Source organism: Pezoporus flaviventris, unplaced genomic scaffold (genome assembly GCF_033815535.1).
Source record: "Pezoporus flaviventris isolate CSIRO_AGI_PZ_B2104156 unplaced genomic scaffold, CSIRO_AGI_Pfla_v1 ptg000002l, whole genome shotgun sequence".
In the NCBI taxonomy this organism is placed as follows: domain Eukaryota; kingdom Metazoa; phylum Chordata; class Aves; order Psittaciformes; family Psittacidae; genus Pezoporus; species Pezoporus flaviventris.
Window position 1 is genome coordinate 6,828,311 of NW_026892550.1, and position 26,614 is coordinate 6,854,924.

A 26,614-nucleotide genomic window follows, 5' to 3' on the forward strand; every position below is an offset into this window, starting at 1 on the left:
GATTGAAAGTGAGCTTAAGATGTAATATTTTAACCTTTGCTGAGAGCAGATATTTTATCAGAAGGTATTGGGGAAAGGCTTAACCTAATCTAACTCACCTTTGGAAAGGATAGTTTTTTAATTTCTTAGCCTTCACTGCACTAAGATAATTCTGTGTAAACCAGATACAGTTGCTTAAAATTAGACAAGTAGTATTACTGATCTCCTGAAGTTATTTAGAGTTTATTTTTTCTTCATGTAGATAATACCACCATAGTATTACATAACTGCATGGGTAAATTATAACTTTGCATTTTTCATGTCAATCACTACACATTAGCCCATCTGCTATCACACATTTTTATGACTAGGAACCTTTTTAAAAGTAGTATTTTAAGGAATACTTGTATAATCTAACAGGAATAGCTTGTTAAAAGCAAGTTTACTCTAATATCAAACATTCCTGACATTTGTAGTCTTCAGCACTAATAAATACTGTGACTATACATGTAAATATTAAACCAAACTTTTTCATTGCCTTTAAATGCAGTTCATGTTCAAGCCCAGCCTAAGAAAACTATGTGAAATACTGAAATGAAATTCTTTGTTTTAAAAGCAAGGCAAATGGTCTTTCCACATTAACTTAGGCATTCTGGTGAGCTGTGGAGAGTTCTTTCATATGGCTTGTTTCCAGCTACTGTTTTCTGCTCCCTACCAAGTAGCACATTTCCATCTATGTATTTCCTTTTATTTCCACTGAGGGTTTTTTTGAGCTTTGTTTTTTTGCTGCTGAGGGGGTTGCTGGCACATACGCTTGTGAGTGGGGTAAAGACGACAGCTAACCTGACCATCACACTCTTCTTTTGGGAAGAAGCGTGGGAAGGTTTATTTTAGATAATATACTTACAACTGTGATCCAACCAATGATTTAATTTTGTTTTGGTGGTAGTTAAGTGGTAAATCGAAGTCAGGAAGATCTTTAAATGAAGAGTCAGGAGAGGAGGACACTGAGAAGAAAAAAAGGGGAACATTTTTCTCATGGTCAAGAAGTAAGAGTTTGGGGAAATCACAGAAGAGAAGAGAAAATGGTGATTATCCAAATGGTGAGTAATCATGTTCCACTTTGTTTCAAAGGTGTTTCAGCAGTAGATGTGACTAATCTCATCATGGTTAGTTTCAGTCTAAGTGCATCCTTGGGTGTGACACAGGAAAAAGAAACTGTCAAGTCAGAAGGCCATAGTGTGGCTAGTATCACTGGAAGTTTTGTGGAAGCAGTTGTACAAATAAATAGATAAAAGTATGAAAATATTTAAATTCATTTTTATTGACTTTCAAGAGTTGTTTTTTTTTCCATTGCTTTTCAGTAGACTCTGCTTTTCTTTGTGCTGGAAAATGCTTTTTCAAACAGAGAGCTACTGTTTTCATAGTAAGATAATTTCAGCTCTTTACAGAGGTGTTGAGGAGTTCTATATGTAAATAGTGCCATAGTTACAGCTATTTGAAAATTCCTCCACCTTCATTACCCTCTGTTTCTTTCTTTTATTAGTACCACACTGGTATGTTCACTTTGAACACATTCACTACCTGTTTTCCACCTTTCCTGATTAAAATGATCAAAGAGTCAGAGTTGGGAAAACCCTTGTAATCTGCTGTATTGTTACTTATCTGTTTGTGAGAGTTTAAGGAAGAGTTCCTCTATGAAAGCACCTGTACATGGCCTCTAAAGGAAGAACTGAAAGTTTTGCATAAACTCTTTCCATTGAGTTAAAAATAATAGAGAAATTCCACTGAAGCACTAGATTTGGACCATATTGTTACTGTGTTTCTTCTCTATTTTCTAGTGCAGGCCAGACCCACAAGATGACATTGATAGTATGGATAGTTTAAGTTTTCTCATTATACTCACATGTGAAAAGACATCAGAGGCATTTGTTTTATTGCACAGTATGAAGATTGGGTAATATTTCCTTTGATACAAAGCTTTTTTTTCTGAGCAGAGGAGCATATTTGAAATAGCTTTCTGTATTACAATAAATAATAAAACCAAGCCTTTTTACTGATTGCTGATTCTTTCCACAGATTCCCTTCAGTCCAATGGATTATCATACAGACGGGAATCACAAGGCTCCATGTCATCAACTGCTAGTCTTGACTTGGTAATGGCTGGCTCTTAATAAAAAGGGGGGAAGTGGTGAAAACAGCGAATTACTTATTCTTTAAGTAGTGTGAAGTAATTTCTTTGAAGTAATACTTTGAGAAAGGATTTTTAAGTGATACAGGGGGAGGGAATGGTTTAACATTAAGCAATTTTAGAATACTAGAAATGTAACAGAGGTTGTGTTTATATACTGCTTCTTACTGTGTGCTTATAGAAAAGGTATCCATTTCATCTTGTTTGTCTTAACTTTGGGCACCAGTAGAATTCCAGAATAAAACTTTACTTTTCAAAGCGAGCTACTGTAGCTCTTTATAAAGAGTTTCGTCCACCTACTAGAGCTTTGAGATTCTATTCTGAAGGACATCATAGAATCATAGAATAGTTAGGGTTGGATAAGCTTTCCCTCTACTTTGCCTGTAAACGAGTCGTATTAGGCTCATTTCTGTGGTACTTGCATATGTTGTGCTTCTTTGCTTTCTGTTTCTTTTAAAGTTATGAATTTTAATTCTTATTGTTATGACTTAACTCTACTCCTAAAATATGAGAAAAGAGAAGTAGGGGATTTCATTGCAAACACTGATTTTGTCATAGTAGGTAGGAAAATAACGGATGAAGACACTAACCATTTCTAACCAGTATAACATGATTTCTAACTATCAAGTTCTAACTTTACAGTGTAAAATTAATGAAATGCAAAATTAAAACAATATTAAAAGTAGAACATAAGTGCAATATTTTGAATTTCTCTGTGTTGATATAGAGAAAGGCTATAAAATTGAAATTTTTAAAAGTATTTTCTTAGTCTTGATATCCCTCTAGTAAACTAGATTTCATCAACTATGTAATTCTGCCTATGTTACAAATATTGATGAGGGAAGCAAGCATGGCAAAGTGATGTTTATTTCGTTTGCAGAAAAGTCTTATCCTAAAAACCAGAAAATGGAAAACCTTCCTAAAGCAACAATCATAGAATCATAGAATGGTTTGTGTTAGAAGTGACCTTAAAGATCAGCCAGTTCCAATCCCCCTGCCATGGGCAGGGATACCTCTCACTAGACCAGGTTGCTCCAAGGCCCGTTCAGCCAGGCCTTGAAGACGGACCGGGATGGGGCAGCCACAGCTTCTCTGGGCAACCTGTTCCAGTTCCTCACCACCCTTATAGTAAAGATTTTCTTCCTTATATCTAACCTGTAGTGTCCTTTTAAGTTATAAAAATGGAACAGAAATTCACTTCAAAGATACTTTTGATATTTTGTAGTAGTATTATTATTCTACTGTTACTCTAGAGTAAAGGTTAATGCTGTGATCTTTAGCCTTTACCCATAACCCCATACTCGTTCCCTTTAATAACAAAGGTGCACGGTCATTAAGTAAATTGTTTAATATTTTAATTTCTCTGTAGTGTATTTGTATGTGTAGCGCTCGGGTTGTGTTAAAAGAAGAGGAAATTTGTTTGGGGAGCCTGATGTTTAAAGGTGTTCCTCATCTCCTTAAATGTTGATTCACAATGTGCCAATAGTAATTTTTACGCCAGAAGGTCATTATTAACTATAGACGCTTCAGATTAGATTGGAATCTAAATAAGATCTTATTTACTTGCACTTTTGGATTAAGAGTTCTGTACTATAGTTTGAGAGTCTTGTAACCTGTTTTACACACTCTTTGTCTAGAACTTCATCTCTTCTTAAAATAAATTTAGACTTGTGTAGTGCTGTTACCTTTACCTAAATACTTTTTCCTCCAGAATTTAAATTTATCTGATAATTAAGATATTTAGAAGGATTTCTAAACTATATACACAGTAGAAAGTATGCTTCTTGGCTTGGTTGCTTTGTACAGACTCTTAAGGTTTATGCATATACCTAAATTTCCCATTGGGCACTGACATTTTTTTCCTTTTTCCTGTCAAGTCTGAACCCTCAAGAGTACCTGCATTTGTACCAGATAAAGAGAAATCTCCCAAATACTGCTGTGTAAACCTTCCGGATGGTTCATCTAGCAAAATGGCTGTTAAATCCGGATTCTCTATCAAAGAGATGCTCTCTGGGGTCTGCGAGAAACATGGCATTAACATAGCTGCAGTGGACCTCTTTTTAGTTGGAGGTGATAAGGTATCACATATTCCTGAGTTTGTTCTCTCAATTGTAATACATGTCTCATGGTTCTACCTGTTACATTGGCAATCCTAGTTAATTGAAGAAGAACTTTAGTAAAACTAGGACTGGTGGGTCATTGTGATTGGTTGTGGTATCTACACTGCAGAAAGCAGAAGGCAGCTGATGACAAAGATTTCCTTATAATAAGAAGTTAATTTAGGTATCTAGCCCATGTGGCTTGTCCAGGGGAATGGTTAGCTTGTACTTAATTGAAGGTATCCACAAAGAAAACAAATGTGTCATAGTAGATGAAACTTTATTAAAGTAAAGAAGCATAAGGAAATTCAATAGTTCAAAGCTGAATGAGAGGAATTCATGCTAGAAGTAAGGTATGTTTTTTAATATTGAAGAAATTTTCCAAGACAGCAGTCTGTGTTGGGAAAAGTGGTGTGTGATAGCTCTTATTCCAGCAGAAGTTATCTCCAATTAAAAGAAGCTGTGGATGTGAAACATTTATGAATTTAAATTTGTACTTACGGTCAATCTAGGTTATTGCAATCACATAAATCAATGAATGTGCATAGTTATGTGCCTGTTCTTTTAAATCTCTTAAAGATTGTTAACTTGCCACATTTTCTAATGCATCATTCTATGCAGTAGTTTATTTAAGTTGAAGGACCTGGGCTTGGTTTAAAACATTGAGTTCCTGAATACCTGCTGACTCCAGTGGAAATTGAAGTTTGGTCATTGTCTCACAACTATATGATATAAAGTAAAATACACTTTAATCAGGTTGCATATTGTAAATGAATATCCTCTAGAATGCATACAGCCTATGTTAATAATTTTCAGAGTTATTTGAAATAAATTTTTAACCACTTAGCTGTTCTTTTTTAACATATTTTAACATTAATTTGCTCTGTCTCCTTTTGTTCCTGACATGTGCTCTGTAGCCACTTGTATTGCACCAAGACAGTAGCATCCTGGAGTCTCGGGACCTACGTTTAGAAAAACGCACTTTATTTCGGTAAAAGTCAAAATTACTGTCTTCCTCTGTCATTTTCCACTCCATTTTACTCTTTTTAAGCACACTGAAGTATATTGTCAGTTACCTGTGCAACAAAACAGTAGTTAATGCAGAGAAGAAGTTGTCTGAATCCAGTAAAAAAATCCAATTAGCCATGTAATGCAGCATCTTAGATTGTAATCCACCATTAAGGGAGCTAAGGTTCTTATTCATTGTATAGGGACATTAGAAGAAATAGGTCTTAATATCAAGCAAAAAGTCCCAGTGAATAAGGAAGGTGACCAATGTTTGTTACTGAAAACGATTGACTTCCACTGTTAACTCACAGTTTGAGTTTCTGTTAAAATCCATTTGTGTGCAATAACACACATATAAGAGATGCATTTAGCATGGGGATTCTCTGAGTTACACAAGTGCCTAAGTATCTTGCCTACATTTAGGCACTGATATCCCTTAGATTTGTTTAGTTTTAGAGCCAGCTACTAAATGCTTCCTCTACAGGTAATGGTGAGATTACAGGCACTGATATCCCTTAGATTTGTTTAGTTTTAGAGCCAGCTACTAAATGCTTCCTCTACAGGTAATGGTGAGATTACTTCTAAATGGTGAGATACCTCTAAAAAGTAGTTCAGATGAGGGCAACTGGGGTAAGGATCAATGGGAGAAATGTGGTCCTAGAGGAACGTTTCAAACTGAGTAGAGAAACATATGGTGAGTTTTAAAATGATGGAAATGGAAGCTTTCTGTACTGCTGTCTTGGATACAAGTGGGATTTTGATGCCAGCATTCCACTATAGGGATATTTACATTATTATTACGATGTCTCAAGATGAAGCAGTTGTGCGCAAGCATGAAGGACAGATCTGAGGCGCAGAGGGCCCTTCCACATTAGGAAGAAACATGTTTAGCAGTTTGAAGCAGCACAAGAATGAAAGGGAATCAAACTGCCAGTCTCCTAGTCTAATCCTAAATGCAACAATAAAAGAACAGGGTTTTGATATTAAATGGATATATGGATTGACTACATATTCCCATTCAGTTGCATCTGTAGTGATGTGTCTAACTGGCAGATTACAGTAAGACTAATTGTATAAAAATTCATTTGAGTAAAGTTTTTTAACCCTGAATCTTAAGTCAATGTTATAATATTATTATTGATACAGGTATAATATAATTCAGTATATTATATAGTAGTATTATGTAATATTTTATAGCATGCAGTTTTTCCCAATAATGTATTTTTTCCAAAATGCCAGAAAATGTTTTAATGTTCCTAAATTCTAAAAAACCAAACTAGTTTGATGAAAACACCTGAACTAAATATTTGAGGGAAAGGTTGGGAAGTAGAATGTTTGTTATATTATTGAGTTGTGCTTTTGAAGTTAATAAAATGTATTTTTTCAGGCATTCTTCATCTTGCCCTTATATAACTTTTCTTTAGGAAGCAGGGCTATTTCTATGTATGGGTACTTCAGGTTAATGAATATTAGCATAGCATATTCAATTTTGAAATGGAGATTGAGCAGTCTTTTATTAGGTGTTAGTTTGTTGAGGTTTCAAATTAAAAAGGAACAGTAAGTAGGCAGCACCATATGTTACTTGTGTGCTAATTAAAATGTAGAAATGTTCTACATTGTTTCCTTCTGTGGGTAGACACTATGTAAACAAAAACACTCCAATATTTGTAATATTTTCAGACATAAGAGAAGTATTACGTGGGTATATCTGGTTACCTGAATGTCTGCCACTTCTGTGTCAATAGCAGTTTGCCACAGAAAATATATGGACTCAGTCAGAGATCAATATGATCAGACAAAAGCCATTTATTGCAAAGCCTTAACTCCTTATACACTTTTTCTTACACGCACTTAACAGTGATTTGGCATATTATGATTGGATACATGTCTTGAAGACCCTTAGTGACTAACATATAATTGGTTAAGCACAGGTGTGAGAACTTGACCTCAAAAGCTTGCCAACAGTCCACAGTTCTCATTAACTCAATGAATTCCAGCTTCTTCTTATCTTGCTTGCTTAAGCTTCTTGGGGCCTCTCATGGCCTTGCTGTATCTTTCAGGATTATTCAGAGTTTATGTACCAATTTATCCATTCTCCTGTGAGGACACTGTCTCCACACCAGTTCATGACTGAAATTGATCATTTCTATTTAGTAGCAGTTGTATTTAGAGAAAATATGAAAGACAGATTTTCAGTTATCAAGGTCCCTTGTTGAAGGGAAAAGTCAATAAGACTAAACATCTCCTATTTAATTTGTGTAAAAGAAATGATGGGGTTTACCTTGAATTGTGTTGGACAAAATCACTAATAACTTTAATTTCTCCTGATGATGTAATATTTTTTTTTGATAGATTTTTGTTAGTAATAAGCTTTCCTTTGGTTTTGTGCTATAATGCTGTCATAGTCAAATGTGTATGTTATGCAGGAATCAGGGCACAGATGAGAAGCATTTAAAGAAAACTAAGCCCAAAGCTAACCATGGATCTGTGCGGGGAAATAAACATAAATGTAATAGTTGTTTGGGCTTAAAGATTTTCTTCTTATTTGATCTTTTTTTTTTCTCTTTTGATGTCATAAAATTGCAGAATAGAGTCTGAACGGTCTTTATCCTTCAAATTCCAACCGAATGATTTTACAGCTTTTGCATAAAAGCTTCTCTTACAATTTTTGTGATATGTCATCTAGCCAGAAACCAGCATTACCTTGTATTTGTTCCAGTGCTTAAAGTAAAACTAAAAATTTCTGTCCAAGCTCACCTCAAGAAATTAAATAGGACATTGTGAGTCTCTTCTGGAAATAGAAAGAAATCTCTTTCTTGCATCTAAGGTATAGTACAGTCATGAAATCACTTTGGAAGCACTTCTGGACCAAAATAGAGCAATCTCACCTTAAAGATGAAAGTGCTATGGAATGTATCTAGTTGGGCTGAGGATCACCTTGCAATTAGATTGGCTCATGCCTTCACTCAGCTCTGGCGAGTGAAATGGTGGAAGTCTTACTTGTGTTAAAAGTGCTTTATACCTTCAGGTTAGGATAGATTTGTGCTAATGAATGTTCAGGGTCACTAGCTGTAAACTAGTACAACTTTGCTGTAGATTGAATTTTGTATATTCTGTAGATTTTGTTTCTTGGAATATTTCATACTTAATATTACAATTGATGTGTTTCAGCCTGGATCTTGTTCCAATCAATCGATCAGTTGGTTTGAAGGCTAAACCCACTAAACCAGTGACAGAGGTCTTAAGGCCTGTGGTTGCAAAATATGGTTTAAATCTTAACGAACTTGTGGCAAGACTAGTAAGTATCTTTTGATGTAATTCAAGCTGCAATATCTTTTGTCTGGAGAAGATCAGAAAGTAGTCCCTGAAATTATTCCTATCCTTATAATTAGGTATTAAAATCCTTATTTATAACTACATGTTGAGATGGAAATGCGTAGTAGTCATAACCATCATGCTTAATAGTAATTACCTCAAAGCTTCAGTCTGCATCTGTTTCATATTCTCTTTCAGAATAAATCCAACATCCTAAATAATAGAGCATGAATTTAGCTTATTCCAGAGCTCAACTTTTCCCATTATTAGCCAGGGAAAGTTAGTTGATGGAGATTAATAGCTTTAACAAGCTATTGTTCCATTATCCTGGGAATCATGAAAGTTGCCTCAAATTCCCTTGCAGAAAATTTTTGCAGAAGCCAACTGATTCAACTTCTCTACTACTAAACATGACCAGCATTCTCTTTATTCTATTATTTTGGAAATTCAAGAAGTGGAAAGCTCCTTTTGTGGTATTTCTGGGCTGCATACTGTCTTGGCTGAACCAGGGCATGTTTTTAAAACAGCTGAAAAACTTATTGGTATAAAGTTAGCTAAATTACAAATTGCAAGTAATTTAGAATGTAAAATAATCTCAAACTTCCTCTGAAAAATATGTTTTCCTGAACATACTGATGATCCTAGAGTATTTGTGCCATTTTGCAAATTGGATGTTTTTTTCTACTTGTATCTTCTTTTCCCCAAATACCATTCTCCTCACATAAATGGGTAACACTCACTGTAATCAAGGCAGTTTTACACAAACAGAATAAGCATTTTTGGAATGGTAATAAAAAGATTTATTGAGGTAATACTGAAACCTAAAAATGCTTTGCTATTTTCCTTCAAAAAATGTCAGACTGCATAAATTTGCTCTGAAAACAGCTTTTTCTCTATTATATACAAACTGTGATCCGACTTTAGAATGGTGAGCAGGAACCACTTGATCTTGGTGTCCCTATTTCTAATCTGGATGGTCAGCGGGTTGTTCTAGATGAAAAAGAGCCATCGAAGGGTAGAGGTAAGTTGGCATAAAAGCTTTTATTTATCATGTCAACTGAGTTTCATAAACCTTGACTTTGGTTAGTTTCTTCTGTTGATGCACAGGTGAGATAACTGTGATTAAATTTAGATATGTCACATCTAACATACATTCTTTTTAACTAAAATGGAGTGCAGTTTCTAAGGATGGAAGAATAAATTAATTTGTTGATAGCAAGTCCTTGACTGTTGCTATATGAAATTTTGTACTAGCAATACTTGAATGTTTTATTGGCGTTCTGCCATAGATACACACATCCATTTAGGGATATAGAACCTAGTAATAATGATAAGAATAAAATGCCAAATAGCTTCTGTGAATTTGGCAATTTATTCATAAGAAACATACTGTATAAGTAAAACAGATGCAGTTTTTGCAGCAGCTGCATGTACTGCTGTGGCAAAACTCTTCTTTAACATGGTAAAGTAGCAGAGTCTGCATCTCCAGTTTTAACTAGTGACTTCTGGAGATAATATTAAAAAGGATATAATTTGTGATTTCCCTATGTAAAAAAGTACTTTGAAAAACTGTATTTGATCAACATAACAGCTAACAGACTTTTTGCTAGATTAATGTAAGAGGCCTTGAGGTGAAGGTTTGCTTTCATTAGGAGACCTTTTTCTGAACATAGAATGCTTAGTTTTAAAAATGAAATGCAATGTGGTTAAACTAAATTGACTTAGAGCAGAAATTCTCTTTGAGAAATAAATATGAGAATAAAGATGGAAGTATTTATTGAAGAGAATCAGATTTGTCATTTTTCTAGGAAACAGAACCAGTTGTCATTTTGATAAAAGATACAAATCCAAATACTCTTGCAGATATTTAGTTTAAGGATTACAAGTAAAACTGCCATCCTATGTGCTGTCAACTGCTACAAAAGCCTAAATCATAGAGGACCATTCCAGCAGTAGGCTGATTCTTTGGCATATACCAGTGAAAAAGGGCCATGGTTCTGTGTTTGCAGCTCAGTCTGCAACAGTGTATTTGTTGTAGGCAGATGTAATTTGAAGGAGCCATTTCATTACTTAGAAGTAGATGAGAAGGATATGGAAAAGTCTGCAAAACAATGCATGAAACATGTTGGAAAAGATTCAACATGAACTTTATGTGGCCTTTGCGACTGATTGTTTAAATTCTAAATTTGAGAATTGCAAACTGAATTATTAGCTAAGATTTTAAAAGCTATTTGTTCTAAATCAACTGAACATTTAGGAGAATAACGAAATGTCAGCATCTTCAAATTTAAAAGTATTGCCAGTGTTAGGAGACTTTGAAGGTGAATGGAAGATTCTGTTAGGTTTTGACTGAAAAATATGAGGGATGTCAACTCTGCTCACTCTTTATTTTCTGAGTACATCTGTGGGAAATTTTAAAGCAAAATAATCTGGTTTGTGCATCATTGTCACTTAAATATTTCTTCATTGGGAAGTTACAAATTTGTAGTTACAGAAGGTATGTTTATGTTCAGTGTTTACAGATAAACAAAAAGGTGCATCAGTAAAACAGACTGCAACTGTAACTACTTCAAGGAATCAAGTATTTACTGTAAGTCTTCTGCAATGATTTTTGTCCCTTAGATCATCTTTTGCTTCTTTCTGTAATTCTATACTCAAAGCTGCATTCATCCATGATTCTGAATCCGCCAAATTCTGTAACTAGCTTGAGTATAGCTGTAATTCATTTGATATTTTCCCCACTGTCAACAGCATTTATTTGTGAGAACTTTGTCTTCATGATGAATCAAGTAGCTCTTTCACTGTGTTGTGTTTGTTGTTTTGTGTTTCGTTGGCTTATCTATATTTGAAATTATTAATTACTTGGAAATTCAAAGGCCCTTCCTGTTATGTGAATTCTTCAGAGTAAATCATATTATGTTTATTTATACATTTTTGGGTACTACTATGGCAAAGTTCTTTACGATAATCGAGATTAAATTAAAACGTTGTGGTGAAAGAGAAATGTATTTTCAAATTAATCTTTTTATTCACTTAGAACATATTATGTATACAATGATATAGTCTAAATGTAAGTAGTACCTTAACTTTCCTTCTAATGCAGGGAGAGGGAAGAAGTCTAGGAAAGTCTAATTCTATCAAAATGAAAGGCGAAAATGGAAAAAATGCTAGGGAAGTCCGGCTGTCAAAGAGAGAAGACTCTATTGCAAAGATTGGGAAAAAAAAATGTCAGAAAATAAATTTGGATGAAGCAGAGGGTATGTGAACTTTATAGTATTAACATAAGTAGTCTTAGAAAAAGTAGAATTTTGTGTACGTGTAGCAAAACATATCATGTGTTTAATAGTGTATTGTGGAAATCATAGTCATGATGCTTACATTTTCGTTTGATACTGTGTTTGAAGTGTGAAGTTTTTGAAGCTGCAGATGAGATTTTAAGAATACCTAAAGGTAGATGTAGCTGCCTAGTGGGATTTTCAACAGTGAAAGTTACCTAATTTAGGTAAAATCCAGAGGAATTACTCAATTGCAGTTGAATATCCCATTTGATACCCTTTGCAAGCCACACAGATTAAAATTTACTGCTGAAGTTACATAGCGTGCATATCCAAAGCATGGTTATGCACAGTTATATAGTGAATGAATGTTCATCTGTGAATAAATGTCCACTGACTAGAATTAAAACAAAAAGCTATGGCTGAAACTTTTATTGCAGGATAGATGTTTGTTAATATAAATGTTATTAGAAAACCTTAGTGCATTTTAACTTATTTTCTGTTGCTTATTATTTTGTTAACTTGTTTTCAATATTTTAATATTTTCATTTTTCTTCCTAGGGCTGAGTAAAAGTAACATAATTTGAAAACTTCAGAATTCGAGGCTTTCACATTTTATTTTGATTTTTGTGTAATTTGTCCAAGTTTGGAAAATGCGTATCAAATGTTGTAGAGCGTACTTTAATGGAAAACTAACAAAAAAAAAGAGAAAAACAAAACCCAAAACCAAAAAAAAAGACAACTGTTCTATGAAGTTTGCTATTTCAGAAAAAAACCTTTTTGTACTACGCATATTAGAAATGTTGCATGTTTTAATATGCATACTGCCATTTTTGCAAAACTTTGGCAATAAGAAGCATTTTGAAGCTTCCATCTTGGCTACGTTCAGGTTTTATGGCATTTGACAAAGCATGTTAAAATGTCATTTTTATGAATGCCAAATATGAATAGAGGATAGGAATACGGTCATACAAGTGCAAGTGTATGACTTCATATTGTGCTAAGTTAAAACTGATACTAACAGTCTGTGCTTTATTTTGTAATGGCTTTGGCTTCAAACAGTATTTATAAGCTAGGTTGAAGCTATTGATTTTAGTGCATCTGTTGGAGATGGCCTTTTAAGCATCTTTAATCTGTAGTTTCAATGCTCTGTTGAAAAATTAGGACGTGCAGAGACCCTGTATTAAGAATTACATATTTTTATATTTATATGTTTTGCAACAAAGATTTTGTTAATTGTTGTGATGCTTCTTTTTTAAGGAGTTGTATAATTCTTGGCTTATGATTGATAAGTTTCTTGTTGCCAAGTTTTGAGACTTTCTAGAACAGTGGTGATTTACTGTGAGTATTATTTATATATAGAAACATATTAAACCATGGGACATCATTAAGGACGTGATCAGAAAATTCCTTGTAATTGTGTTAAAAATTCTATTAAAAAGCTGCCCCATCGCTTTTAGTAATGGCTTCTTTAATGGTTATTGACTACCTGTACGCTACTGATTCATTGCAGCACAAAATAACATGGGGGTACTTAAATCATCATCTGATCATGTCCTATGATGATAACATCCTGGATTAAATCTACACCGTGAATTGAATTTAAACTGTGATAAATACTACTAAACTGAGAGAAAGTCAATATAACTAGGAAGTTTACAACATTCTGAATCATTGAACTTTCAAATGGCATGGTTATTTTTGAGTTAAGATGGATAAAAACCATCCAGAATATAAAAATGTGCACCCATTGTCAGTGAGACCAGAGCCGCCTTTTGTATTAAGAATTAAAAACTCCTCTGTGTGTGTGTGTGTTCAGATTTATTAACTGAGTAAAATAGAAGATGTGTTCAAGGCTCAGTGAATTGCAGCTGTTTTAAACTGCAAACCTCTTACAATAGCAATCCTGATGGTCTTAATTATAGTGATGCTAGCGAACATTGCTGCAATTGAAAAAGTTCCTAATTAACATGGGATCTTATTTCAAGGCAGCATTGAAAGAATTGAAGATCTTCATGGAAAATAAATGTGCTGAAAATTTGTGTTTTAATGACATTGCACTTTCTGACAAAAACTTGTCAATTTTGGGTTTTTCCCCAATAGAATTTTTTGAACTCATATCCAAAGCTCAAAGTAACAGAGCAGATGACCAACGTGGACTGCTAAGGAAAGAAGATCTTATTCTTCCTGACTTCCTTCGTTTACCGCCCACTGGACCAGAACCATCCTCATCTACTCCCATAGGCCCTAAAGGCCTCAACAGGCGAGTTTCAAAAAATGATGGCAAGGATGGGTGTACATCACCAAGTGGAAAACAGGAGTCCGTACAAAACTTTAATGAAAATTCAGTTAAGAAAAAGGGTTACTCAGAAAATAAACATAAATCTGCTTTGACAGCACTCCACAGTCAGAAGACTTTCAGTGTTCCTTTTAATACTGCATTGTCTCCAATTCCGCATGCACAGGAAAACAATGCAGCAATATGGAAAAGGCAGTCAAGAGAATTACAAGCTGAAGGCATACAGATGGTAGATGATGAGAATGTGGCAGACTTGACTCTTGTGGCTGAAGGAGATATTAGTAGCCCTAACAGCACTTTGCTACCACCGCCACCGCCAACACCACCGTCAGACGTCAGTAAACTCGCAGAAGCCAACTACCCACCCCCAACTCCTTTTACAGGTAATCAGGAAAAGTCTGGATATCAAAGATCAAATTCAGGTATTTCTAGATTTTAATAGTGTTTCCTTTTCTGTAAAACTACTTTTCCTTGGCACTCTTAATCAGTATTTGGCACCCATTAAAACAAGAAGGGAAATTCTCTCTGCACCTTAATTTTTTTTACAAAAAGAAAAAAGGAAAAAAAAAAGAATATTTTCATTGCCTTAGTCTGTGCTAACTGTAATATTTCTGGTTGCCTTTAACTAAGTACGTCTGTTTGGATTTGACATGTGGCCAGAAATGGACACATGCAGGCAAACCTTTCAAATACATCCATACTCTATCTCCTTCTTTACCCTTGGAGCACAAAACAGGAGATCAGTGTTTTGAGCTCCATCTCACTATTGCGTTTCTGATTTTCTGATCTATTGATCATAATGAAATACATGATTGGGGTTTGGAAGTTTAAGTGCTTTAGCAGAAACCCTAATTATGTGTTGAAAATTGCAGTACTGTTTATGATTGAAATTGGAAATGGATAAACCTTAATTTAAAAAATAGCTCTCTAATAAATTAAGTATTTGTGACTAAAAATAAAAACGTTGCAGGCTTTTTTTTAACCCATCCTTTTCTACACAGAGAAATAGATTGCTTCTATCACACTTTCTCCCAGAATATTCACATGTGAAACAGCTCTTTCTATTAGAAAATTTAAAAGAAAATATGTAACATTTTCTAGGATGTAAGTTTCATGGTCTAGCAATATCACAGAGCAATATTAGCCCAAGGCTGAAGTATGGAATTCCTTTATAAACACGGACTCTAATAATAATTGCCGTTGCCAGAAACAAGAGTTTGAAGACAATGGGTGTTATGACATTGACATTTTACAGTCACTGTACTGTACATTTTAATGTAAAATATAAGAAGAGGTATCTATGTGCTATACATTTATTTTTGATGTTTCACAAACATATGGTGCCATAATTTGTATGATCACATTTCTTTGTGATGTGGGAATATACATTTTAATTATTTATCTTTTTACACAGAGTATTTGATACTGTTCTTTATCTGTATGGTTGATGATTTGTAAATACTTCTTTGGTTGTTGGATGCTTATAAATGGCAATGCAAATTAGTAGTATTTGAGAAATGTTCTATAAGCGCTACCACTTAATTTCTGAGGCTGAGTATTGAACAGACTTGTAACCAGTGCCTATGAATAACAAAACCACAAAATGTATTTCAGGCATATTGATGTGTAAATGCATAGATTTGTGTTGGTATCTTTCTAATAATATGACAAGTGTACAACATAGGTATCAATTTGCATATTTTTCAGTAAGAACTGTTAAAAAAAACCATTTGCACTTAAAAAAAACTTCATGAATTTGCAGTATTTTAATGCATGCCATACATTTCTGTGTAACCACTGAACTGTAGCTTTCCCTTTTCCCACTTTCTACTTTTTACTTTGTAGAAATCTTTGTGTAGCTTTCACATGTATTTTGTATCTTTGTTCTCTCAGGAGTAATAAATTCTAGACCTAGTTACACAAACTGGTTTTAAGCTCTGATTTTCTTCCTTATTTAAAAACAGTCCTTTCAGTCTTGGATTAAGAATTCTGATTGAAATTATCTTCTAATAACAAACAGATTAATAGATATGAACTAGCAATTACTGTGAGACAAAGTTGACAAACGTGTTTATTAATGATCAGATATCAAAGGGCAAATGCTGTCTTGAGATGCTGATGGGTCACATGTGAAATCCATGGCATTGACAAGGCAGATAAGACAGGAGTTTGGGTCATAACAGGAACTCCTGAAAGGAGAATCTCTTCTGTCTTTGGGTTCTTGGGCTAAACTTTACATTCATTACTTTCCTTCTTATTTTAAACTAAAGCAATTCTTCCCTGGTCTTTAAGGAAAGAGCTGGTGATCTCTGTTCATTCGATGTGAAGTAACCAATATAACAGCCTCTCTGTTTATTAGTCTTGGGTAAGAAATGAAGGGTTGGATGGGTGCTGGAGACTGCGTTATCCTTTCCGTTCTCAAAAATGGGTCCTACATAACAGTACTGTGAAGCCATATCGAAGAACCATAGCAGAGGCTTGTCGTGCTGTTACCTAGGTCTCATTGTGCTCTGGGGGCTAAAACTGTAGTTTTTCCAAAAGTCACTGTGTTCACACATGGTCATGGACCATCATGAAAGAAAATGAAGCAGTTGAAAGACCTGTAGCAGTTCCCCTGTCAAATTATTCAGACTTTTCCACAGCAGATAACTAATACCCTACATACTTTAATGTTTTTATACAGATACTAATTTTTATGTATTCCAACTGGTCTACTGTGCTTTCACTGGTGATTGTTTTATTTCTCTGTTGTAATCACCTGTGAGAGACCTTTACGTAATCAAACAAAATGATTTTTCAGAACTAAAAACCTTAAAACTTTTTTTTTCTTTTTGAGGAATAGCAAAAATTTGAAATAAAGATCTAAATCACTTTCCTGTTTTGCTACAACCTTTTTGCATACAGTAACTATTCTACACTCCTCTCCCAATGCACTATTTTATGGGGACTGTATTCCACAAAAGACCAGTGATTTTATGGAAAAAGTGTGGGCTGAAGCAAAACTTTTCTTTTTCCATGATTTCATGGAGTATGCATGGAAAAACTATTCAGAGATGTGCAGACTGCTGGAAGTAATCTCCAGTCAAGAATCAATATTTCAAAGGACTAAATCATTAATACTGGTTGCTTTTTTAAGTGCTTTAATGGTTGTCCATTCATAATCTCCTATCAATGGTTTCTTGAATTGAAATGTTTGGATAGAAACATTAATGACTGCATAATTCTAAGTGGTCTATGGTCTTGGTTTCAAATTGGTATAGGGGCAAATGACATGAAGGCTTTCACTGTGCACTAGGCTTTTATACATCGGGTTTATATATACTGGGAAAAGGGGTGGGGGAGTGATATAGCTGCAGGGGACAATTTGCTAACCACAATGTGGTGTAGCAAAGCCAGGCCAATATCCATCCTTGTAATGGGTGATTCTTGAGGTTTTTGTTTTTTCATTTAAAGGTCTAGAAAGCAAAATACGAATAATGGGAACCAGCAAAATACAAATAATGGAAACCAGCAAAATGAGGTTTGCATCGCTCAGAGCTATTGAGAACAGTTTTTCAAACACGGATCTTAACTTTCTGAAGTCAAATGTGTTTATACTGTAGTAATAGTTGGTTGTGAACTAAATATTAAATCAGCTTGCACACAAGGATCATTACTGATTCTGGTTGTGTTTCCCATCAACAGAAAATGCCTTTATTTTAAGCCTGCTAGTCTCGGCAAACTTCCCACTTTAAAAATCAGGGGTTTCTGGAATCTAAAGACTAATTCTGAAATGTCCTTCATGTCTCTACAGATAATGCTGCTGGTACCCATCTGTGAAAGAAATAACCTAATTATTTTGCGGTGCAATTTGCTTGAAGCGATGCATTCCTTTTTGAAAGTGATAAATACTGATTTAATCTCTGGGTTTATGCTTTTTTTTTTTTTTAATTGCACTGTACAGTCTAGGTAATTTGAATGTTGTCCAGTTTTTCTTAGGGGGTTAGGCATGTTCATTACCCAAGTGAAAAATAGCTGTCAGGGGGAGAGGCAGTCTTTCAAACCTTTACTCCCATCAAGAGCTGTGAATATCAAGCCAGGGGCTTTGCACCAAGTTATTTATTCAGTGATATTCCAGTGGGGCACTGTGATTGTTACCTCTACTACAGACTTGGTGGGCATTTAGGCTTGGTAGCGATTGGAGTACCATTTCACCCTTAGACAGGGCAATTGCAGCAATCCAGACTGAAATGCACAGACAGTAGATTTGGTTCCGTTAAACTGTTCTTCCATTATAAAAAAGAAAAAATCCTCTTCCCCCCCCCCCCCCCTTTTTTTTTAACATTTAGGGTGAGAAATATTCTTAAAATGAAAGTACAATGACAGTCAATGGAGTTATTGCGTGCCAAGAAGGTATTTTTTTGACCACATGTATAGACCAGATACAGCAATTTAGTCAAAGAGTTTATTCAAATCTCTTTTCTAATAGGGATGCAATAGTATTGGTTAAGTAGAGAGCCAGCTAGGGAAAATAAAAGCCTGGTGAACCTTCTGGAATTATACTTCAATAATATGGCTGTGGAAGATAAAGGGTGAATTTAGACTACTTAAAGTTACATAACTTTTTCTGAAGCCACCAATTTATTTCTGAAATAGAAGTACAATTGTATCCTCAAAATAAACTTGCTTCCTTTCTTACTGGAAAGAATCCTTTCAGAAATGGGATAGTTAGTACCAGTGCTAGGGTGGTTTTGCTTTGAGACATAAATTATGCAGAAATAAAAGGCAGGGTGGACTCCCAGAGCCTGGGGCTGCCTATTGTTACCAAAGACAAAAAAATAATTTCCCGACTGCTCTTTTCATTATTCAGAGAGAGGATGCAGTACACTACAGGCGAGGAATAGAGAGCACGTAACATCAGCTGTATTTCTGTGACTTCCACTTTTTGGCTGCCGTACTTTTCATTTATCAGGGTAATGAATTCCAAGCACAATAAACCATGTTATAGTTGAGGAGATTAAAAATAATCATGTGTGGATAGTAAAAAAAAAATCATACCAGACATATAACATATTTTAGAGACAGTCCAACGGTGTTTCCAGTGTAAATCAAGATAACAACAGTAAGGAAAACACAAATGAAATAAAATGTTAAGAAAAAGAAGGGATTATGTCTTAAAAGACGTAAAACTAATGCAAATGATTGTTTTTTAACAAAGCTGTTGTCCTGCAGTTAATTACATCCTTACTGGTGCTGTGTAATTTTATAGAAGATAATTGGATTCTAGATCAATATAGAGAAGTCCTCGTGGGGATTCAGTAATACTGAGGCCGGAATCTGTTAATCCTCTTTTAATCAGAGCATGGTTAAATGGGAGAATTACATGTAGGACATGATGGAGATCAACAATAAACAAAGGAGAAGGAGAGTTATGTGAAGAGTAGACAGCCGGGAAGCAAGGAAGGCCTGGAGGAATGATTACTTGAAGCGTAAGCTGCTTTCAGTCAAACGGTCAGATACGTGTTGTAGAAAGAGTAACAACTTTTATCAACAACTAGATAAAATGTTAGAAAAATTACAACTGCTCTTTGAACCAAATGTATGTGGGCTAAAACCAGATCTATGCAAACGCATGACTTGCGTTTGGATGATGAAATTAACTTAGTTAAATTATTAGTTGAAATGTAACCAGTAGCCCTGCTAAACCACATTTTCAGATTTCTCAATTGAAAAATAGCATAACGAAAGGCAGATTAAATTAAAACTGATTCGAGTAATTCAATCCTCTATTTCCCAACATACTACTCTGTGGAATAATTAAACCTGTTGTTACCACTACTGATGGAAAAACAAAATGAATGTGGAATGAACCCGGGACAGAATGTTAACAAGAAATGCTGGAAGGTCACACTGAGGGCTGAATACTTTTAGACTTGCAGAGATGTCACTGTCAGTGCTTGGAAAGCAGTCTAAAAATTGTTTCAGTTTTAGCAGTGGAGAAACAAAGTTTAAGCAAATTGGCTGGTGTTATTGAGGGCATACGTGTCCGTCTGGATCAGAATTCAGAACTTTGCATTTTATCTATTCTTGGGCTGCTCCTGGTTTTCAATGAGGTTGTGTGCAGTTCCCTTCAGCAGCTGTTGCAGTGTATATAAAAGATCACTGCCCTCAGCAAACACAGTTTGCAGTGTTTCCATTTTTGCCTATACATGCCACTGGTGAGCAGCAGTAGTCCTACCAGTTCCCTCTCCTATGTAATATTCAGAATTTGTCTTTCTGAATGATGTTTTGTGCTTTGTTCTTCTTATGAATGCTTTTGAGATGAGTGCGATGAGGGAATTTCTATCCTCCCTTTCTAAACTTAATGCTGCAAATGTATTCCAGAAATTTCCAGGGCAAAAGTAAATAGGCCGGTAATGCTGAGTGTTGCTGCTTTGTAGAGTAATCCACGTCCTAGCTTGATGCCTTCTCTGTCACTGAGTCATATTTCAAGGCACCGAGCATATGCTGCAGTTGATATTTCATCACGCGAGTGAAATACAGCTTATAAAGTAAAATTTCCGTTGAAAAGATTTAGCATAAACTGTAGGTAGGAATCTTTAATTCAATCCTGTTTCTCCTCAGTGTTATATCAGTTAAGAGATAAAAGGAAGGAAACTATTAAAAGAAATTTAACCTGCAGAATTCTAAATCTGAAATGTAAAGCATCCTTTTCCCTTCGGAAGCATAAATCAGTTTACAAACTTGCAAAGATTAACAGTATGTCAGCCAGTGTGGAACTCATCCACCACTTTAAAGAATCCACATCTGAGAAGGCTTAGATTTTGAATTACCGTTTCCCAGCAGTTTAGGACAGGAAGGGAGAAGTGTCTTTTCCAGAATGAAACTGCCAGTGTAGATGTATCTTAAGGAAAAGAGTTATTTGTGCTATTTCTAGGACATTGAACACCCACTCCAGAAGTGACCACAGCAAAGCTCTTTCTTAAGTCTCATCTGAACAAATGGTCTCTCAGGCAGCATATTATCATCTTAGAATATGTTGATGTATGGAATCGGAGATGAGAACAGTGTCTATCCAATATCCCGCATTACGATATACACCGGAGTTTAATTTTGAGACCAAAAATGACTGGTTATATTTGGGAGTGCAAATAACAAATTTCAGGAACTGATGAAAACTTTGGTGATTTCTTTTCATAAGAATTTTAAGTAATATAAAATAATAGGATCATAGAATCATAGAATAGTTTGGGTTGGAAGGAACCTTAAAGATCATGTCGTTCCAACACCACTGCCACAGGCAGGCACACCTTCCACTAGACAAGGCTTGTCTGAGTCCCATCCAGCCTGGTCTTGAACACTGCCAGGGATACTTCAGATTCCTACCTGCTGTAAGTTAGCACAAAATGATTTAACTGGAGCTCATTCTTTTCAACTGAACCTTTCTGACATCGGAAGTTGAATGCCTGGGTTCAGTGGTATAGAAGTCAGCAGGGCATTTTTATTATCTTTCAGTAGAACTGAGCACCACCTAAACAGTAAATGGTTTCGACAAGAAAAGTAAGATTTTTAGCAAAGGTAGAATGCTCAGTGAAGTGCTGAATCTATATGGAAGAGGTATCTGTCCATACGAAATTGTGTTTGGAAAATTACAGAATAGAATTTAACATTTTGTCATATATGAAATCCACTGACTACAGACTTTGAAATATAGAGCTCACCTCTTACAGGGATAGTTAAAAAACATCTACTTGCTTTGATTAAAAAAATGGTAAATATGGTGAATGGAGCTATATTGGGTATTGATGATTTTAATCTATAGGTGCTGAATTTCAGATCAGATTTAAATTATGTGTTAAGAAGTGAATTATAACTAAGATTTGGCGCATTGAAAATTAATCGATTATTAGATCCAGTATCTATTATGGTACAGAAACATTAACATTGCAAGATAGGGTGGGTGGACTTTTAAATCCCAAACATCTGCATTAGAGTTATGTTTATTTGATCCTGTCATCTAAATTTGACAGTTACTGCTCTTCCTGAAATTTCCAGGTGGCTTTGTCTTTACCTGGAATATGGCCAAATGCTCCCTTGGTCCTAAATAGTCTTCTGATCTCGTGCTCAGACCTTACTTAGAGCTTGAGGAATATTTTATACAAAAGCAGAAAAAATCTCTTTGTCTTCCTCTGTGAAGACACTTTTGAATAATTATAATGTTAAATTCAGCAACTTTTAGAATGATATACAAAAGCAAAATATCAGAAGAAGAGAAATATTGGTAAAGCAAGTCAGGAGATGAGCCAAAACCATGCCTGATCATTAACATTATGAAAGGTGCAGACCACTGTACTTAGCCTCCTAAGCAATCATTTAGCTGCTCTGATTTAAAGACAGAAGATGAGATGCATCATCCCATCTTTAAACCAGCTGGAACATATTAATGGAATCAGATGCACAGAAAATTCCCTTAGAGCTCTGTGGAATGCTGAGCAGGGGAGGTGAAGGTTACCAATAGGCGCGATGATGCTATTCCAGTCTGAAAGTTAATCTGGTCAAGTAGTGCTCTCAGCACTGGTTTCCTTTCCCTTCTGGAGTTAGGTAGGACATTTAGCAGATTAGATGTGGGAAAATGTAGTTCCTGACATGATTTGTGCAAGGCAAAGCAATCCACAAAGGTATCCGTGGAGGTTTTCATCACTTCAGTGCATAAATATGTGGAGGGAAATTTTATCAGTGAAAGCTCTCAGCATGTTAGATGATGCCCTGCATAGCTAAGTTTTCTCAAGTGTTACTCAAAAAGAGAATATGAGAAAGAAGCCAGTGCAGAAGTGTAAGCATCATTTAAGCCTCATTATAAAGCTCCACTGAGTACATGAAAACCTTGAGTCCATTTTAAATCTTGTGAGATACACATATACACAAGTTATTTGGGGGAATCTCTCCTATTTCTTGTGCTAAACAGCCTTGTTTCATAAATGCTTTGTTTTCAAAAATGAGGAAAAGAAGGCACATGAAAGTATTTTTTTCAATGTAGTGCTACTCTTAAATCATCTTCCTGTTTGGTGTAAATGAGCCAAGATCTTTTCTGCTCTGCCAGGAAAACAGAAATCATTTTCATGGTATCATCCCTTAGTAATTCCATAGTCTTTTGAACCAGAATCTTAGATAAGACCTTCTCTGTTGCTCTCCTGCCTCTAGTAGTAATTTATTAAGGTGCTTCAGAGGGATTGCTCCTGAAAACAGCATTAATAGAAAATAAAATGGATTTATTCGTCTTCAGATGGGCTTATGCCTTGTGAAGCCGTAGAGCTGACATTGGCTTTGTTTTTGCTTTGTTCCTATTGGAAAACTTGCAAGCCCAGATGCTTCATGGCGTGACTCAGTGGCACATAACTCCAAGACTTAATGGCATTTCTTATATTTAGCTGTATAAAGACTTAGCAACCAAATAAAAACAGCGATACTTACACCTTCCATAGCGTTCCTTAGTAGGAGTTTCCATCTCTTTCATCTGTCATAGCCTGTTAATGAAGGCTGTCTCTTTTGACTGTGGAGAGTGTTTCAGCTTAGTTCAAGTCAACAGAGCTATGAGACCTGACACCACCAGCAAAGTTGTTTCTTTACATTGCATTTAGTAGAAGGACGTATTCTCAATACCGGCACAACTGGATGACTCGCACTCTATCAGTACAAACTGTTTGTTGTAATTTATCATTAATTTGGCTTTTTAGAAATCAGTATCTCTTTTAAAACAACTTGAAAGAGATTCACTGGTCTTCAAAGGGCATAGAATAGTAGATTAAAGAGACCAAGAGTATAATTCTGTACATTCATGTTAAGATAAACAATTTGGAATAGAAAAATAGCATTATACACTTCAGCCATGCAAAAAGCAGTTAAAGTTAATCCGATGTTCAACTGCAGGAGGAAGGTGTAAACATGAAGCTTAATATATAGCTCCATTAAATGTTAGCTGTAATTTAGTGGGTTGGAGTCCTGCTGGGCTAGCAGGGCTTTCTGCCTTCCCTCTGCTATTGCTCAGCTGATTGGTTTGGTGTTTGATCTAATTCCCGTGGATGTGAAAAAAGGCAAGCATTACTGATGTGGAACATCCACATTATTAATGTGGGGCTGCAGTCTAGCCAGAGCACTAAAATTTTAACTTATTTTCATTAGATAGAAAGCTTTAACCCTTGAGAAGACCCTGGAGTAATTTGATTGAAACAGTTTGAAATTGCTTTTTTGTCCTTTCGTTTGTGTTTTTCCTCTTCTCTGTATCAAAAAGTTCTTGATTATGATGATTGCACACTGAAATTTATTTTTCTTGAAAAAAATCTGTACACATCACTCTGTGGAACAAATGCAAATAAAACATTTCAAAGCCAGCTATGGCATTTAACCACATGAATCCCATGGGATTTGCGTGGCTAAATGTGCGAGTCAGGCGTATTGGATAAGATGATGTCTTTTAAAAGACTAGCTGATATACATGGAAAAAGGAGATTAAATGGAAGCCCTTACTCAGGTCTGCCTTGAAAATGCCTCTTTCTTCTTGGATATCAGTTGGCCTAATAAAAGCAGTTCTCTCTCCCTAAAAATTTTGCCTCTTTTTATACCATTATATAAATGTATATAGTTGAGGGAGCACTTCAACTGCAGAAATCATGTTGATAACCTGATGCGGATCATGGCATTGGCTCATGCTTCAGTCTTCTTGTCTTGTTGCCTGTTGGAACAGGCAAACCAGCTTCACCCGCATTTGCTGTAACAAGTGCCTAGCAGTTTGCAGCATCACACCTAATGCAAAACTAGCTTTTGTGGAGCTCAAGGTTTTAATCTAGGTTTAACTTGGGATCATAATGAGTTTGCATGAGTAGTTCTAGAGAATAGACTGCCCAAATTCTAACAACTGTGATTTTAGAGGCACTGTATCAAAAAAAGTCTAAAGGTTAAAAAAGTCGTGCATAACTTTGGTATTTCTTTAATGTTTAATGTCAGCAGATTGAGTTTTTTCTTTTCTTCTTGTCTTGTAAAGCATGGCCCATAATTTCTTGGTTGAGGTTCAGGACAGTGAACTGCAACTTCAAACTGTCCTTTCTTAGTCTCATAGAGAATTAATCTCTAGCCAAGTGAAAATAAGATCTCAGCAGGAGTCAAAAACCAGTTCAAGTGAAGGAACATGTCTTGTTTTGCCCCAGCGGAAGCCCTATATTCTCCTCTTTCACCTTTGTGTTTAATGGTGGGAGGGTTTTGTTTTAGAGATGTGCAAATTCTCACTAAGTTGCTACTTTTAATGCAGTTTTTTAGAAACCTCTGAAAAAAATGCTAAATTAAGACAGATACAAAGCAATGTTTTACATTTATCTTTGAGGTCAACTATTTACCTGCTTCGTACGTCAGTAGGACTGCTTGATGGAGTGGAGAAATATCCCAGCTGACTATCTACCATTGGGACCTCAGAGGAGGTTGCAATATTGAAAACTGCTAAAACCAGAGGGTACATAACACTTTTGTCTTGTGTTTTTTGTTCTTAATTCTTCTGTTAGGTGCAAACCACAGAAAGAAGAAAGATTCACAAGGGACTTCAGGAAGCTCTTGTGAGCAGACATCTCACAAAGCAAAGTCCAGCAGAAGCTTTAGTCCTCCTGCTGCAAGAGACAACTCTGGAATGGAGCTCCCTGTGAACAGGATAATAGATGTGGATGGAGTCAAACTGGAAGACACTGGCACACGCTCCTGTGATGATTCTGAAGGGAACCTCAGCTTTGAAGGTTACATCTCTGAACTGAGGTCTTGCCAAGGGAGGATGAGGACTGGAGTTTATAGGACCTCAGACCTTCCCTCTCTGATTACTGTCAAGAGTGAGAAGAATAAGGGCACTGAGAATCAGTATAAAGCTACTTTTGTTTAAATCTGGTTTTAATTAAGAGTTCTGGTATTTTCCTTGGCATTGGCAGCAACAGAGATATGCCTCAGAGACATGTTTCTGCAAGTTATAAGTTGTTTTCAATACCCAGTTGCTTTCAACCAGCCTGCCAGACCATCTCTTCTGACACGAGTCAGAACGCATAGAATGAACAAATTGTATTTCAAGGACAGTGTTGAGTTGTTTGGTTTTGTTCTCTTACGGTTTCTATATGATTTTCCTGGGGATGATTCCACTGCACAGTGCAATTAAAGTTATGATTTCCACCCCTACCCTTCTTGTCTTTAATAAAGGCAAACTAACTTTAAATTCCCCTATCCAAAACTTTTATTTAAGATAATTTCACTTTGATCTTGTAATGCTTTTTTAACTTGTCTGCAGGATTCCCTGTGTGTCCGTAGGCTTCTGAAGTAAAATCAGTTACTGGTCTAAAAAGATTAGGATTACTTTCTTACTATCTCCTTCTCTGTTTCATCACATTTGGGAAGAGGTCCAGGTGGAATTCAGTCTTGTCTAATGTACTGCCTGGTTGGATATGTG

At 35.5% G+C, this 26,614-nt stretch overlaps 1 protein-coding gene across 8 annotated transcripts in view; it reads left to right on the forward strand.

Moving 5' to 3' along the window:
• Positions 1-26,388, forward strand: part of RGS12 (regulator of G protein signaling 12) — an 88,945-nt gene extending 62,557 nt beyond the window's left edge. For 4 of the 8 annotated variants that reach the window (XM_061467907.1, XM_061467954.1, XM_061467940.1 and 1 more), the window contains 9 exons: positions 929-1,082; positions 2,059-2,135; positions 4,048-4,248; positions 5,187-5,260; positions 8,449-8,575; positions 9,517-9,613; positions 11,106-11,182; positions 11,696-11,849; positions 13,971-16,090. In XM_061467907.1, coding sequence (XP_061323891.1) covers positions 929-1,082; positions 2,059-2,135; positions 4,048-4,248; positions 5,187-5,260; positions 8,449-8,575; positions 9,517-9,613; positions 11,106-11,182; positions 11,696-11,849; positions 13,971-14,605 — 1,596 coding nt within the window. In that variant the 3' untranslated portion in view covers positions 14,606-16,090. Of the gene's footprint in view, positions 1-928; positions 1,083-2,058; positions 2,136-4,047; positions 4,249-5,186; positions 5,261-8,448; positions 8,576-9,516; positions 9,614-11,105; positions 11,183-11,695; positions 11,850-12,428; positions 12,610-13,970; positions 16,091-25,694 lie in introns of those variants that run through there. The other 4 variants (XM_061467963.1, XM_061467916.1, XM_061467922.1 and 1 more) reach the window with 4 other exon arrangements.
• Positions 26,389-26,614: the final 226 nt, after the last annotated feature.